The sequence below is a fragment of the Protopterus annectens genome, chromosome 10.part0 (genome assembly GCF_019279795.1).
Source record: "Protopterus annectens isolate FY-2018-M chromosome 10.part0, PAN1.0, whole genome shotgun sequence".
NCBI classification, from domain to species: Eukaryota; Metazoa; Chordata; order Ceratodontiformes; family Protopteridae; genus Protopterus; species Protopterus annectens.
In genome coordinates, this window is record NC_056744.1 from 323326208 (window position 1) to 323342864 (window position 16657).

Genomic DNA, 16657 nt, shown 5'->3' on the forward strand with positions numbered 1-16657 from the left:
CTAATCACCTGGGCTTCAACTTTATGATCAAACCATACCAACTCTGGGTAAATCCTGATATACCCACACACAGTCATGGATGTATACGATGCATGTGCCTCTCTATTTATCTATATAGACAGATAGCTAGATATAGACAGAGATATTTATTTGCACACACACAGATAAAATGCATCACTTATTTAAGTCAGTCAGCATGCATGTTTTGAAGTGGGAGGAAACTTGACTACCTAGAGAAAAAATGCAAAACTCCAAATGACAGAGCATGATCAATAAACCTTGGTAAACCCGAAACGTTGTGTTTTCTACTTTTTATTTTATTTTGTTTGCATTTCCTTAAGTACATAGGAATAACTTTTAAACACATATTATTTTATCATATTGCTGTGATTATGCAATGTTAATTCCTGCTATCTCAAACAGTAATTAATAATTAAATGGAATAGCCAAGTCTAATATGTTTATCTCAGTATAAATATAAATAACTTAGTTATTATACAATGTTTGATAGGCAATCACAGCCTAACTCTTGAAGACTAGAACACAGTGAATCTGTTTTGAAATTATCTTATACAAAGAGAAGAATGGACCACACGAGTATGAATTAATATGCAGTTTCACTCTCCAAACTTACTTATTTTCAGATTATTTTTAAAACAGCTGTTAAAATTACATTAAGCAGTTAGCAATTGGTTCAAATGTTTGTTTTGTGACTTGGCACTGTGAAAACAAAATATAAGCATGCACAAACTCCAGTTAGCAGTTCCTAGCTTTTCCAGGTTTATTAACTTTCTTTATACATAACAAGACACAAACCCTTACATGGGTTAAAAGGTGGGATAGCTTTCACACCTACCTTAATTGTGCCTGAATATTTTGCAGGTAAAGCTGTGAATACATTCATTCTTTCAGCATGATTTATTTTGAATTTTTGTTTAAAAATTTAAAACGCACATATATAAACAAAGTCAATGTTTGCAATCTATTTATAATTTCAGAACACTGAATCTCCAAACAAGAGAAGTGAGGAACAGATTACAAACAATTATTTCCAATATCCACAAATATACAAAGCTTTAACAAATTATTCCAGTTAGTATTGCTGTCATATTCTCTCCACTGCCAGGTTAAAAAGCATTTCACAAAGATATGCAAGATCCACATTGACACAACCTTTAAAGATGAACACATTAACAGAGTCCTCTTTGGTGTGTTGCCTACAATAACACATATCATAGCATTTGCACGGAAACATATTGCACAGGGGTTAAAAAATGTACTGCCAGTTAATAACATCTGTCTTAATATAAACAAGCAGCTTTTAGTTCAAAAACCCATTTTTTGTACATTATGAAAGATGAATGGAAAAAAAAAGAAAATAATTCTAAACCAAAATTTTGAACTTGGCAGCTATGTTCAGTAGTTAACAATCCATGACAAACACTCCTTTTATACATATATCTAAATAAATACATAATGCAAAATGAAATAAGTATGTTATTTTATTTATTTATTTTACATTTGTTTACCAGGATAGTCCAACTGGATTGGGTCCATTTACAACGGGGGCCCGGGGAGAAACGCTCCACATATACTATACCTGATTTATTCATTTATTATTTATTTAAATCTATACTAGAATTTAATACATTGCAGCAAAAACCGATAATAACACATTGTAACAACACAAATCCAGCTAATATGACAGAAATATAAAACAGACAAGATACAACTCAGCAGTTAAACAGGCAAAAAACATTTTAGCATTGAGAGTTGTTACATACATCATGTTAAAATGAAGTAGCTATATTAAAGAGATAAAAATTGTTGATTGTAAAAAAACTTTAGTAATTACAGTAGGCAAGTAATAAGCCCTTCCAAATTTCCACAGAGCTAAAGCAGTGGTTTTAGGCTATGCATGGGCATAGCCAGGTGCTTATCAGATGTGACTTTAGAGAGTTTTTGAAGTGTGAGATGGTGGGGATGGGGGTCAATGAAGATGGTGGTTGTTCCACTTTCAAGCAACAGTGTGGGAGAAAAGTGCTTTGCCAGCAGTGTTGTTAGCCCTAGAGATGCATAGAAGTGATTTGTCACTAGAGCGGAGAGTAAGAGTTGTTGCATAGTAGGTAAGTAGTTGATAAGTAGATAGTAGTAGGTAAGTAGATAGTAAATCTTAACAAATTAAGAATTATATATATGTTTTTATCCTAAGTAGATAATATCCTCTACTTTCAAGTGACCATAAAAAAAATGAAATACAGGAACTGCAAAAACATTCAGTGACAAAACACACAAGAAAAGCACTACAATCTACTATTATCAAGACTTACCCATAATTCACCTTTTATTAAGGCTCGTCTTTCACAACTTACAATGTCTACATCATTATATGTTAGCATTCAGTTATTCTAGTCAGTAAGGGCCTCTGTAAATTTCTGGTTTATATAAACAGGTGTGTATAAATGCATAGCCATGAGAACTGCACAGTCTTGCATACCTGTTGACAATCTGCATTGTCGACCAAGTTTTATCAGCTAAACAGATGTTGATCAACTCCTCGTTTAAGAATGACTTATATATATATATATATATATAAATGTTGATTTCTGAAATGCCGATGTAAATACAGGAGAGCAGCAAATAGTGATAATTTCTTGCACTCCTGATGTGGGGGGTCAGGCCTCCCCACATGACTTAAACTTATATATTCTAACTCTAAGATCACCATACCTTAAAGAAGAGGTGATATTTTGAGAAACATCAATCTCAGACTTAATATATTTAACTCCAGATTTTTGGTTATTCAGTCTTCACATATAAGTTTCAGAAATTCAAATCGTTACCATTTCCCGGACCTTAATAATTGGTGATCACATTTGTGAAACTGGGATCTGTAGCCTGCCCCTTTCCCTGAGAGTACAAAGCCTTGGAAATATAGATACAATATATACTCAAAAGTACACAGCATGGGAAGAATGCAGCCCCTCCCAAAAACAGATTATCTCACACTTCACCTATCACAAAGAGGTTAGAATCACTCAAATGAGAACCCCAACAGAGCTTATAAAATCACAAAAAACAGCGTTTTTTCAGGGATACTTATCCCTCTCGTCCCTACATAGCATGCTGTACCCCTACTCTCATTGCTATTTATATATACAAAATCTGAGATTGCACCATCTTGGAGAAAATAAAAATTCTCATGATCCTGCAATCACAATGCTTCACAGCAAAATGCCAGAATCACTCTGTAGTTATTGCACATTGTTGTGTAGATTACCAGTGTATCAGTCATAGTCTGGAACCCATACATAGCTAAACAAATCAGTAAGTGAGATAAGTATGCCTTTAACAGTCTGCAAACCAAACAGGTGCCATTCTACATTCGACAGTCTGTAGAAACAGTTGTCTTAGGTCTAATTGTGTGTCCAACTCTAATGTTAGCCTAAAATGTTTCTTTTAATGATATAATTTAAATACTGGTGCATGAAAGTAATTATTGGTGCATGAAATAATTTATGCTGGTAATGATTTCAAATATGAACTTAACCTTTTGATGTTTGAGTATAGTTTCCTGATGCAAGTTTGGAATTACAAAGCACTAGCAATCAATGGGAACAAGGATACCTGACCAAGCAATCAACTCACATACTATTTAAAAACAACTCGTCTAAAGTTTTATCACTTCTAAGGCTAACATTCATCTAAATGAGGAGGCTCCAACTCAGATGCAGAGATCCCGCAGGATTAAATCCATGAAATACTAAGGAGCTTCATCCAGTATTATTAATTTCATTCCCTCCCATGGTCAGCTTCAGCTGCTGGACTGACAGCAAATTAGTTAATCAAACACTGACCCTGAGCCTTCCCTGCAGAGTGAGAACTGGCAGCTACTGTATTTACCAAAATAACAAAGAAATATGTATAAGAAACAGTGAAGCAATTACAAGTAACTCATCTGCAAATGAATGGCATGGAGTCGTAGCTGGCAGTATCACTCATAAAGATGCTATCTTTCTGTCATCTGTAATCCAGACATAATAATTCAAAGGCAGCCCCTAAGGATGTGTGCAAATCCACAGGAATGTCTACATTCCATCTCTCTTCTGACTGTCTGAGACTGCATTGTTTGAGGAATCAGTCAGCTAGAATTCACATCTCAGTATTTTAATCTCATTACTCCCTGAAATAAAGTACTTCCTAGTACATGAGAGAACTGAGAGACTGTTGAGAGAGACATGCACTAGAAGCTATGGCTAACCTATGTCCCATAGTGTATTTCTAGTATTCATTCACATGACTTGAGGCTTGCACCCCTTAATAATGCAATGTGCCCCAAACAAAGAGTCAGAGTGGTGACCAAATGACTCATCACATACTGTCAACTTTAATTATGATATTGAAACAAAAGATGTCTGACTACAGCTCAATAAGTCCAAAAAATGTAAAATTCTTATCCAGTTTCAAATCATTATTGTCATTTAACTGCACATACAGTATATCTCTTTCCTTCAGTGGGTACAGCCTAGTGATGTAAATAGATGCAGAACAATCGTCTTTTGGGGAACATGATATTTTTCCCAGAGTCCTTTGATTAAGACAGAAATTCTCCTCATGTATTTGGAGCCGAACAGTGAACTTGGGACTCTCTGGGTCAAAATCCATAGTTATTTGTGCATGAACAAAATACCATCCATTCCTGGGAACTACCACCACACCTGTTGTCATTGATGTCATATTGTAGCAGCTGGTTTTGCAGGTAGGTTGCCACTCTATTATGCCACTTCCGTTAATGCCGTTTCCTGCAGGAAGAATAAGAAGGGTTACTTCATAGTGCCGAACTGTAGGGAAAAAAAACATTTGGCCATATATGCACCACTGATTTAAAGATTCCACTGAGTGTGAGATATTTTAATGTACTTGGTAGCTTGTGTTGTACCATCTCAGCTTAGATGCAGATAGTCAAAATGCTACTTGCTGAATACAATATAACAGTTTTGTGATACTTTTTGATTAGCAAATGCAAATGGCTGTACTGTGGTTTTCTGGATACACCATGTTCAAAAGATGCACAGCGGAGAGCAATGAGAATCCAGCAGGAAAAAAATGTTAGTACATGTGCATCAGCCTTTGCAAAGTATATGCTCACTGGACAAATATCATATTCTTTCAGCAAAGACATGAAAAAATAGTAAGAAAAGGGGCACATCAAGAAGCCTTTATGGTCTTTACAGGCCAACAAAATATCTGTATCTGTATCTGTGCTGGTGTTAGCCATGCTAAAAAAGAATTATAGCAGCATCTGTGTTGCATGTAAATAGGCATGTAAACTAATATGTGCAAGCCGTGTGCGGTATGATAGGGGAGAGGGTTACATGATCATCAGTGCTGCTGGTGAGGTATCCGTGTGTGGTATGATAGGTGAGAGGGTTACATTATCATCAGTGCTGCTGGTGAGGTAGGGAGGGGAAGGCATGTAAAGTAATGTGCGATCCGTGTGCGGTATGATAGGTGAGAGGATTACATTATCATCAGTGCTGCTGGTGAGGTATCCGTGTGCGGTATGATAGGTGAGAGGGTTACATGATCATCAGTGCTGCTGGTGAGGTAGGGAGGGGAAGGCATGTAAAGTAATGTGCGATCCGTGTGCGGTATGATAGGTGAGAGGGTTACATTATCATCAGTGCTGCTGGTGAGGTAGGGAGGGGAAGGCATGTAAAGTAATGTGCAATCCATGTGCGGTATGATAGGTGAGAGGGTTACATTATCATCAGTGCTGCTGGTGAGGTAGGGAGGGGAAGGCATGTAAAGTAATGTGCAATCCGTGTGCGGTATGATAGGTGAGAGGGTTACATTATCATCAGTGCTGCTGGTGAGGTAGGGAGGGGAAGGCATGTAAAGTAATGTGCGATCCGTGTGCGGTATGATAAGGTTACATTATCATCAGTGCTGCTGGTGAGGTGGGGAGGGGAAGGCATGTAAAGTAATGTGCAATCCGTGTGCGGTATGATAGCTGAGAGGGTTACATTATCATCAGTGCTGCTGGTGAGGTAGGGAGGGGAAGGCATGTAAAGTAATGTGCGATCCGTAAAGGTATGATAGGTGAGAGGGTTACATGATCATCAGTGCTGCTGGTGAGGTAGGGAGGGGAAGGCATGTAAAGTAATGTGCGATCCGTGTGCGGTATGATAGGTGAGAGGGTTACATGATCATCAGTGCTGCTGGTGAGGTAGGGAGGGGAAGGCATGTAAAGTAATGTGCAATCCATGTGCGGTATGATAGGTGAGAGGGTTACATTATCATCAGTGCTGCTGGTGAGGTAGGGAGGGGAAGTGAACCCTTGATGAGAGATAGATGAGGCAAATGATCCTCAATGAGATGGTGGAGGTAAGTGGGTGACTGAGACCTCAGTGAGAGATAGAAATGGGATACATGATCCTTAGTGGGATGGCATAGACAGGAGATTGAACCATAGTGAAAGACAGAAGTGAGGGAATACATGATCCTCTGTGGGATGGGGGAGACAGAGAGCACTAAATTCACAATGAAAGATAAAAGGGGGCACATGATCCTCAGTGGGATGGGGTAGGTGGGTGAACAATGAACCCTTAGTGAGACATATGGGTGAGCTTATATAATTATCATAAGATGAGGGTAGGTGGGCACTGAACACTCAGCAAAAAATAAAGGTGGGGATCCATGATCCTGCATAGGATAGGGGAGGGAGAGGGCATTGAACCCTCAGTGATCAAAAGAGATGAGGGACATGTGATACTCAGCCAGATGGGAGAAATGGATGGACAATGGCTCCTCAGTAAGAGAAAGAGGTGCAGACATATCATTCATGATCCTCAGTGGGATGGCAAAGACAGGGGGCAATGAATCCTCATTGAGCGATATAGGTGGGGACACACAATCCACAGAGGAATGGGGAGGTAGGGGCTATGAAAATGCAGTGAGAGACAGAAGTGGGGGATACATGATCCACAGGGGGATGAGAGTGGCAGTGGGCACTGAAACCACTGTAAGAGGTTGAGATGCACAACACATGATCTACTTTCTGTGAGATCGACCATGTTCAGCAGCAATCAGAACGTCAATACCAGGCAGCTTGTCAGAGCCATAGAGCTGGATTTCAGATGATGTTCCATTGACAGAAGATATTTCTTTTGAATATAGTGAGAAATTCAGTACATGGAAAAAATCAAATATTCGTCAATGATACAGCCATTACAGAATTGTATGTTTATGTCCGTTTTTGGTAGAGGATTAAGGTTAAGAGCTGCTAAAAAGTTCATATAGGCCTAGGTTTGATTCACTCCACCTCTGTTTGCATATAGTGTAACCAGAGCAAGTCAATTAACAAAATTATTTTGTTGCCACCACTTTAAAGAGGCACTTGTGTTTAGCAGGTTTACAAAGTTAGCAAATAAATATCATTTTATTTCATAAAAATGCATGTTCCCATCAATAAACCTGTAATGTTGTAGGTACAGGTGATGTTTCGTATATTGCATTTACTGATGGTCCCTTTCATTATGTGGTCCACTTTGCCAGCTGGCTAGTACTAGCTTTAATCATTGTGATATAGTTGTCAATAGGTGCTTATGCGACTGCCATGTGGAGATTACAGACCCACATGTACTGGTCATTTCTATTGTATCTTTTCATACCACTGAACTGCAATAATTTAATAGCACTGTGGCTAACCTTGTTAGATCTTCCTTTATATATAAAACTGTGATTTTATTACATATAATATGTACTACAACTGTGTACTTACAAAAACATTCCACCACTGTTCTATTGTCTGTATTTCATTGCCTGTAGTATAAGTATTATGTCTCATATGTATTACACTGCATTTTCAGTTTGATGTAACTAATTACACTGCTTTGTATATATTTGTAATTTACTTGTTTGTTATTTGTCACTGGAGCTTTTCTCCCTGGGTCTCCACTGAAAACGGGCTCTTCCTGGCCCAGTGGACTTCCCCGGTCATCAAGCTGAAATAAGTAAGTAACTAAATAAATAAATAACTAGGCTAATGGCCCTATAGCATTTACAATCCTAGCCATGTAAAACCTGAGTACACTTATTGACCATAGTTAGATGGTCATTATTAGCACAGCGATACTGTTATCAGCACTGACTGCCCCTGCCCATGATGAGGGACATTGGTGCCACCCCTGGGGTGAATTTACCTTATCACTAATTATGTAATATATTATATTCTGGAAAATAAAAAAGGATATTCTCTTTTTTACTTTGTATTATGATTTTTAATGCTTAAAGTTTAAGAGAGGACTGTATGTTTCACTTGGTGTAATCTTGCAAAATCAGAAAGACATTCATTAAATTATAAACAGAGAAATAGAATTAGAGGTGGTATTGTAAAATGTTGGGTGCAGACTACAAAACAATTCTTCTTATTCAGTTGCTTGCTTCAGAAAAACACACCCACCCACAATTACAATGCTTTTAGAGTACTTGCCTGAGTGCAGAGCATTGAGGCTGTGAGATGTTAATGATCTTCATCCTGTGGTACAGGGTTTGATTCCTTCAGCCTTCCCTGAGTGCAGAGCATTGAGGCTGTGAGATGTTAATGATCTACATCCTGTGGTACAGGGTTTGATTCCTTCAGCCTTCCCTGAGTGCAGAGCATTGAGGCTGTGAGATGTTAATGATCTACATCCTGTGGTACAGGGTTTGATTCCTTCAGCCTTCCCTGAGTGCAGAGCATTGAGGCTGTGAGATGTTAATGATCTACATCCTGTGGTACAGGGTTTGATTCCTTCAGCCTTCCCTGAGTGCAGAGCATTGAGGCTGTGAGATGTTAATGATCTATATCCTGTGGTACAGGGTTTGATTCCTTCAGCCTTCCCTGAGTGCAGAGCATTGAGGCTGTGAGATGTTAATGATCTACATCCTGTGGTACAGGGTTTGATTCCTTCAGCCTTCCCTGAGTGCAGAGCATTGAGGCTGTGAGATGTTAATGATCTACATCCTGTGGTACAGGGTTTGATTCCTTCAGCCTTCCCTTAGTGCAGAGCATTGAGGCTGTGAGATGTTAATGATCTACATCCTGTGGTACAGGGTTTGATTCCTTCAGCCTTCCCTGAGTGCAGAGCATTGAGGCTGTGAGATGTTAATGATCTACATCCTGTGGTACAGGGTTTGATTCCTTCAGCCTTCCCTGAGTGCAGAGCATTGAGGCTGTGAGATGTTAATGATCTTCATCCTGTGGTACAGGGTTTGATTCCTTCAGCCTTTCCTGAGTGCAGATCATTGAGGCTGTGAGATGTTAATGATCTACATCCTGTGGTACAGGGTTTGATTCCTTCAGCCTTCCCTGAGTGCAGAGCATTGAGGCTGTGAGATGTTAATGATCTACATCATGTGGTACAGGGTTTGATTCCTTCAGCCTTCCCTGAGTGCAGAGCATTGAGGCTGTGAGATGTTAATGATCTACATCCTGTGGTACAGGGTTTGATTCCTTCAGCCTTCCCTGAGTGCAGAGCATTGAGGCTGTGAGATGTTAATGATCTACATCCTGTGGTACAGGGTTTGATTCCTTCAGCCTTCCCTGAGTGCAGAGCATTGAGGCTGTGAGATGTTAATGATCTACATCCTGTGGTACAGGGTTTGATTCCTTCAGCCTTCCCTGAGTGCAGAGCATTGAGGCTGTGAGATGTTAATGATCTACATCCTGTGGTACAGGGTTTGATTCCTTCAGCCTTCCCTGAGTGCAGTGCATTGAGGCTGTGAGATGTTAATGATCTACATCCTGTGGTACAGGGTTTGATTCCTTCAGCCTTCCCTGAGTGCAGAGCATTGAGGCTGTGAGATGTTAATGATCTACATCCTGTGGTACAGGGTTTGATTCCTTCAGCCTTCATTTGCCTGCTGTGCGCCCCTGAGTGAGTCATTTATCCAGAGAATGTCTGGGACAATTGGGAATTTGGACTAGCCTCTTTAATGGGCTGTTAGATTCTATGCATGAAGATGCAACCCATAGATAACAACCAGTGCACAACCTTATAATCAATTACACACACACACACAAAACTCACAAGAAGTGTGAGCAAATGCCTAGCATGAGAATACAGTGGTTTGCAGATGACTGCAAACTAGGAGCCATAATTGAAACTCCTAATGATGTGGACATCCTACAAAAGGGCCTCACTGAGACAGATGCCTGGTGTCAAAGACATGGTCTCAAGCTCAATGCCAAAAAGTGCATTGTCATCCCCTTTGGTAAAAATTCTGTACCCATGAACTACCACATAGGCAGTAGTCTACTTAACACCGAAAGTGTGATAAGAGACCTTGGGACACAGGTGGACAGTAGTCTCTCCTTTGCTAATCACATCGCCAAAGTGGTCAGGAGATCCTTCTACATGGCACACCTCATCACAAAAGGGTTCTCATCCAGAAAAAAAGAGGTAATTGTTCCCCTCTACTCATCACATATTAGGCCCATTATAGAGTACAACACCCCTTTTGGTATGTACCTCACAAGACATCTACAACAACTGGAAAGGCCGCAAAAATACCTCACAAAGAGGATTACTGGCCTCAAACAGATGCCTTACGCAGACCGTCTCAAAAAACTCCAGCTTTACTCCATCGCATATCGCCTACTCAGAGGCGATCTCTGCCTAACATACAAAGCTATGTCAAACCCAGAGCTGTTGGACATGCTCCACTTAAAGAAATCCCAGTCCCTCCGAGCTACACGCTCTAGGGACCTAAACCTTGCCCCCACAATAAACAGAACATTCTGGAGGGATAGATTCCTGTCCCAGAGACTTCCCATACTCTGGAACAGACTACCTATCTATATCAAACAGAGCTCCTCATTAGCACTCTTCAAGAAAAATCTTGATGATTGGATGGGTAATAGGAAATTCACCCCGGGGATCACTTCTGTGGTTCTACTTGACAGGGGCACAGGAAAATAATTTTCTTGGGTGGCGAAAGCCAGGGTACCTTTTTGGCTAGGCTTGTATAGGCCCTTGGCCAATAGCCCAGTACCTGCCTATGAACCTATGAACAATAACAGCATTTAGAATTCTGATCTGCTTTACTTTCCATGTCTGTTAGATAATGTACGGTAATATAAGGTAATATGAGACAATGCCTGCTGGCCAATCACATACTCTGCACGTCAGTGACATCATTGCACTGACTCACTGCTGAAAGAGATGTTTAAAGCAGATTAAAAAATGTTGGACAATACCCAAATTTATAGTGTAAGAAGGAAAATACTTAAAAGTGATAGTGATACAAGAGCTAAATATGGAAATAGGTGACTCAAACCTGGCTCATAACTAGCTGCACCTACACACTCCCACACTCCCCCCCCTCCACACACACACACACACACACACACACACACACACACACACACACACACACACACACATATGCATACTCAGACCTAGACGCACACACAAACAAATTGAGAAATACCTGCAGAAGGGGAAGGACAACATTGCATATAAACTGTTTCCTTCACACACGTGCTAACAACATTCTGCTCAAAAATGGTTTCAGTGGATTCCAAAAGAACGCCAATTATTAGCTCAGCTTTCTATATTACAAGAACAGGGACCACATTTCTGGGGTTACTTGTTCTGTTTTGCTGAGCAATTACTTGTGTTGTTTTGCTGAGTCATGATTTTCAAGTGCTGTATATGAGTTTATCATTTGTTAGCAGGTGAAACTCACTTGATCCAAATGCCTTTTTGTTAAATAATGTACTTTATCTGAAGGTTCCTGAATAAGTATTATGAAAACGTGCTTCCTGCATTGGTTATTGCATCAGATAAAGTGTGCACAGCTTGACTGCTTATATGTATTGTACACCCTTAGTGTGCCAAAGTGGAATTAATTCCTTGTCAATAACTTACTCTTAGTATTGACTTTTTTCACATTTAAGGAATATGGAATATTTTGTATTTTAAATTGGTGAATAGAAATAATTTCCTGTTGAAGTAAGCCCAGAGGATTCAAATGGCTGCAGCTCACTTAACCACGAAGCATTGTTAGTCGCAGACATCATACCCAGATCCTTATGCTGATAAGCAATGCTCAAAGTTCACTCACGGCACTGTTCTGGGGAACATTTTATCTAGTGATTAGATTGCATAACGATTTGTCAGCTGTATAGATTTTTTTTGTAAAAGCTGTTACCCATTCCCCATGTAATTATGTCAGTTAAGGCTGTACCATTAGAAATGGGCCACATTTTTAACATTCATTTGTCAAGAATTTCAACACAGGCATCCCTTTTCAGAAAAGTTACATGTGTGGTAGATCTTCCTTTCATTGTTTAAATCATAGTTCTTGTGACAAGTCCTTAGGTGACATTCTGTGGTATTTCACAGTTATCTGTCATATACGTGGACTGCAACACTGATATTGGGTGTTGATACAGCAGCCATGTATCTGTGTATTGCTCCAAGATGGTATTTATTATACTGCTTCATGACTGTTTAAGTAATATCACCTCACTAGCTGGAGTGTGCTATGGTGTCAGAGTAATTTGGTTCTGTAAGAACATGCCAGTTGTCTCCCCATGCTTCGTCTCCATAGTGACCCCAATAGTCATTCTGCATTCTCCCTTCTATGGCTTACAAACCTCTTTCAGCCAACAGTATATGCCCACTTTTTCCTCATCTCCCTATTCTGTGTGTTCAGGATGTACACAAGTATGACATGGAGAATATACCATGTTTATGCTTCAAGATGTGAATCGCCGTGGCACCACACTGCTGTCACCAGTGGCAGAGCTTGTCTGTGCTTTAGCCATCATTAAATATATTATTTCATGTCAAGATACCTTTAATTGCTTATTACAGAGGTAACAAGCCGTTGTATTGTAGAATGTGACCCCCCTATTCCTGTGCTCCAAAACCCTTTCACTCCTTGAGTAAGTATAATGTTATTACTTTGCCCACTATTAGGATATGCCTTGTTTGATTCATAATTAAATTAGTATATGTTTTGCATAGTAACTGACTTGTTTACTTTTGTCAGATATCTACTTCTGATTTGTTGTGCATTTTAAGTTTCAGAATTGTTTTAGCAAATGTTTTATATTCTGACATATGTATCAGTGTTTTGGTAGTACTCTAATTTATTGTGCATTTTACTGTAGTCATCCTGTGTTTATCTTTTTTTCTACAGCATGGGTTGAGGCTGAAATAATCCATTTGGATCAAATTTTCAACACATTTGAAAAAAAATAATATTTGTAAGTCAACAGAGTGTAGGTATGAAATGGGCACTTTCAAATCCTAGAGCCTGTAGCACCAATTTGTCAATGCAAAGATGGCAGAAAGAGTCTTTGAAATACTGGAACATAACGGAACACCAACCTGCAGCAGACTTGCAGGATTTATCTTACACATACATGTCAGCTAGCCGGGTGACACTTCAGCTACATTACTTCCTCCAGACACCTATTCAGTTACCCATGTCATTTGAAGAAAAACACATTACTGACTGGGGGGCACCTGCTAAGGGGCAGCAGTCAAGCAGTCCAGCACTTGAAAAGATTTTATGACCTATTCAGTTACTAACTGTTACATCTCTAGAAACAGAGAATCACCTAACTGAAGAGAAGTCAGAATACACATCCATAGGTATAACGCAGACATCAGTAGTCCTATGTCTCTCTACAGTTACTCCTGTCAGGTAATTCTGTATATACGCATGGATACAAAGGTCACAGCTTGCACAAGGAGGGGCTCAAGACACATTGTTTCTAAGTAAACCTTTTTTTGCATATCTCTCATGAGTGGTGCATGCTGGGTACAATGTATGTCTCTCAAGATCACACAAAAAAAGATTGCATATACCTTAAGACAAATAAATAAGTAATAATCCCTCTACATGTTCACCAGAGAGACAATCTGCAAAACCACTTTAATAATATTAAATTAAGACAATAAATGTGGAGTCTTACCAGTTAAGCTGAGTCTGTACTTTTCACGTGTAAACTGCAAAATAAGAAAATAAAGACACATTATCATATTCAGTTCCACCTGTATTAGAGTGATTGCTAATATTAAGAATTAACAGTAAATTCAAAATATAAGCGTCAAATGTTAAGTGTTCTCTGTATTCAGTAATACAATTAAGGTATGCTTCATGCAAACAAAATAAATTAATGCAGAATGCCTTTAAACAGCAAGAGCATTTTCAGTTATAAAACCTGTAACATAAGAAAGCATTCACAGTTATAAAACTAGAATTGTTTTATAACTGTAGTTTTATTGAGGTCTCTGAACTCAGCTACTTTCATGATAGGTGCCAGGAAAGAATAAAATATGATCCTTAAAACCTTGAATTCCAGCCCAACTAATATGGCTTTATAATCTATTGATAGTATTGATAGTATTGATAGTATATGATTAATGCTTCTTTGGCAACCGAGAGTGACAGTATAGGTAGAGTGCATGCATGTGGTCATTAGAACAAGTGATGTTTTGTTTACAAAGCTTGAATTCATGTTAAATATAATAGGTTAAAGGAAGAACCATTGTGCAGAGCATTCATCCTTAAAATATGCCTACAATTAAGTTTTCTAAAATTTTGGCTGGAGATAACAAGTGTTTATAAATCATGCCTTGCAGTTAGAGGTGCAGCCAGGATTTTTGGAATGTACAACTATCTTCTACAGTGATGCTTCTCCAAAGGGCAGTATCCAGAATGTTCTGATTTGTTCAACCATCTTACATCACTACAGGTACCCTTGTTTTCTGTAGTATATATAATGAACACAAAATCAAAAGTTGTGTGTACTATAATTGTTACATTAGAAGCATTCAGCTAGTTAGTTATATATCAAGCATGCATAACTTAGTATGCTATTATCCTATTTGCCTCTTCATTTGCACCCTTTTAATGTCATTTATATGTTTGAAACTGGGACATTGGGTCCCCATGTGCTAAACAAAATGTTTTCCCTTAAAAATTGATTTACATATCATAGCTTAAATGTCACATGATGGCTATAATCAAGCTTACTTACTGGTATTTCCTTGTTATACAAGAGGCAGATGGCTAGAACCGTGCCAGAAATAACAAAAACGATACTGAAAACTGCTACAATCCATCGCTGCCTCTTCCTAGTGTGACTTCTGTCATCAGAAAGGAATACTTGCTTCATCTGTGTTTCTATACAGAGGTCAGAGTCCTGCATTGTTCAAGTTGTCTGCAACACTCTTCTGAATTAGCCTGTTGATCTGTGAATGGATTGAAGAACAAGCCAGCCTTTTTTATATATTGCTTGGAAGACGCCTATGCACAAGGAATGTGGCATGCCTCCAGCTCTGAACTTGTTTCATCATCTACCCACGAGGAGGTTTCAAGTGCCATAACAAACCACGGCCTATAAAACTATAAAGAAGGAAGCTCTGAAAGGCAGCCAAGATTTGTAGCACATAGTCTGGTGAACTGGAAACGTGAAAGCAGCCAACATACAAACAAAATTAGTCAAGTTGCTGAAGTGAAACTTGAAACACAGGCAATTGACTGATGTCACTGTTTGAACACCCACAGTAAACTGCGAGTAATGGAAAGATTCCTTACTGAAAGGGATGTTGGCCTCGGGCCAAGCTCACACCTCCTCCACTCAGTTTTACTCCTCAGAAGTTATTTTATTTCTGCCAGGAGACTTTTAAGCAAAAGTCTGGAATACCAAAAAAATAGTGGTGTAATAGTGCTCTTAAAAACAAATAAACCAAAAAGTGAAGCACTACTATTGTGAGTCCCAAACACTCTTTTATTAGTACAAATAATTAAGTGCTTTTGTCAATCCACTTTGACTTCATCAGAATTAACTTAAGCAACAACAAAAAACATTTTTATACTGTTAGCTTGCCCATGATTGGCTAAACTTTTCCCAGTGGTAAACAGGCATATTAAAACAATAAAACTTTAAAAATGCCAAACAATGTTGTTAATTAAAAACACAGAAATGAGAAAGTTGTTTCTTCTAGGAATAGAATATTTTTCAAACATGTTTCAGAAACTAAAAATAAAAATAAAACTGTGTTATATATATTCCCTCTTTACACTCTGTTACCTGTAAAATTTAAACAAATGTTCAAACAACAGTATACTTGTTACAACAGACAATTTTAAATTTGTTCTGCTTTTTCTTTTAAAATGGGTAACACGCTCAAATAATCGAAGTCTAGAATACCTTGCTTCTGTGTCACAATATTTTCCCCCAGATTGATTCATTGCAATAATGCAGTATCTAGGGCTGCTAGATAAGTTATAAAAAGTTTACTACCATTTAGAAATTGTATGTATGTCCACCACCCCACCATTGAAAAACTGAACTGCTAACTCACATTCTAGTCCAATTTCTGCACCATAACGTGACAATCAGAAGCCAGAAGGAAGGGCCTCAACACACAAATGTCTAAACAGTTCAGGGGTAGGTGGATGAGGTCACAGCAGTTAAATGTGATATTATGTCTCACAGTCAACTTGTCCATTGTTATTGGAAACTGGCATAGATTTGAGATTCATTACATGTATGTGCAGAATAGCATGACACAGTGTGATGGACAAGACCTTACAGTCCAAATAGAAGGTAAATCTTCACAAATAATAACCCATTATGACACTCAGA

The 16657-nt window shown here is 38.7% G+C and overlaps 1 protein-coding gene across 1 annotated transcript; it reads right to left on the bottom strand.

Moving 5' to 3' along the window:
• Positions 1–1545: 1545 nt before the first annotated feature.
• LOC122813098 (tumor necrosis factor ligand superfamily member 6-like) lies at positions 1546–15378 on the bottom strand. Its single transcript, XM_044085216.1, has 3 exons — positions 15044–15378; positions 13976–14009; positions 1546–4802 (listed from the first exon to the last, which is right to left on the bottom strand). The coding sequence occupies exons 1-3, from the start codon at positions 15212–15214 to the stop codon at positions 4420–4422; spliced, it is 588 nt and encodes a 195-aa protein (XP_043941151.1). The 5' UTR covers positions 15215–15378; the 3' UTR covers positions 1546–4419.
• Positions 15379–16657: the final 1279 nt, after the last annotated feature.

Coding starts and splice junctions, on each gene's coding strand:
- LOC122813098 (XM_044085216.1), bottom strand. CDS start 15,214: ATGCAGGACTCTGACCTCTGTATAGAAACACAGATGAAGCAAGTATTC. Junction 14,010..15,043: donor TGTATAACAAGGAAATACCA/GTAAGTAAGCTT, acceptor CTTATTTTGCAG/TTTACACGTGAAAAGTACAG. Junction 4,803..13,975: donor GTACAGACTCAGCTTAACTG/GTAAGACTCCAC, acceptor TTCTTCCTGCAG/GAAACGGCATTAACGGAAGT.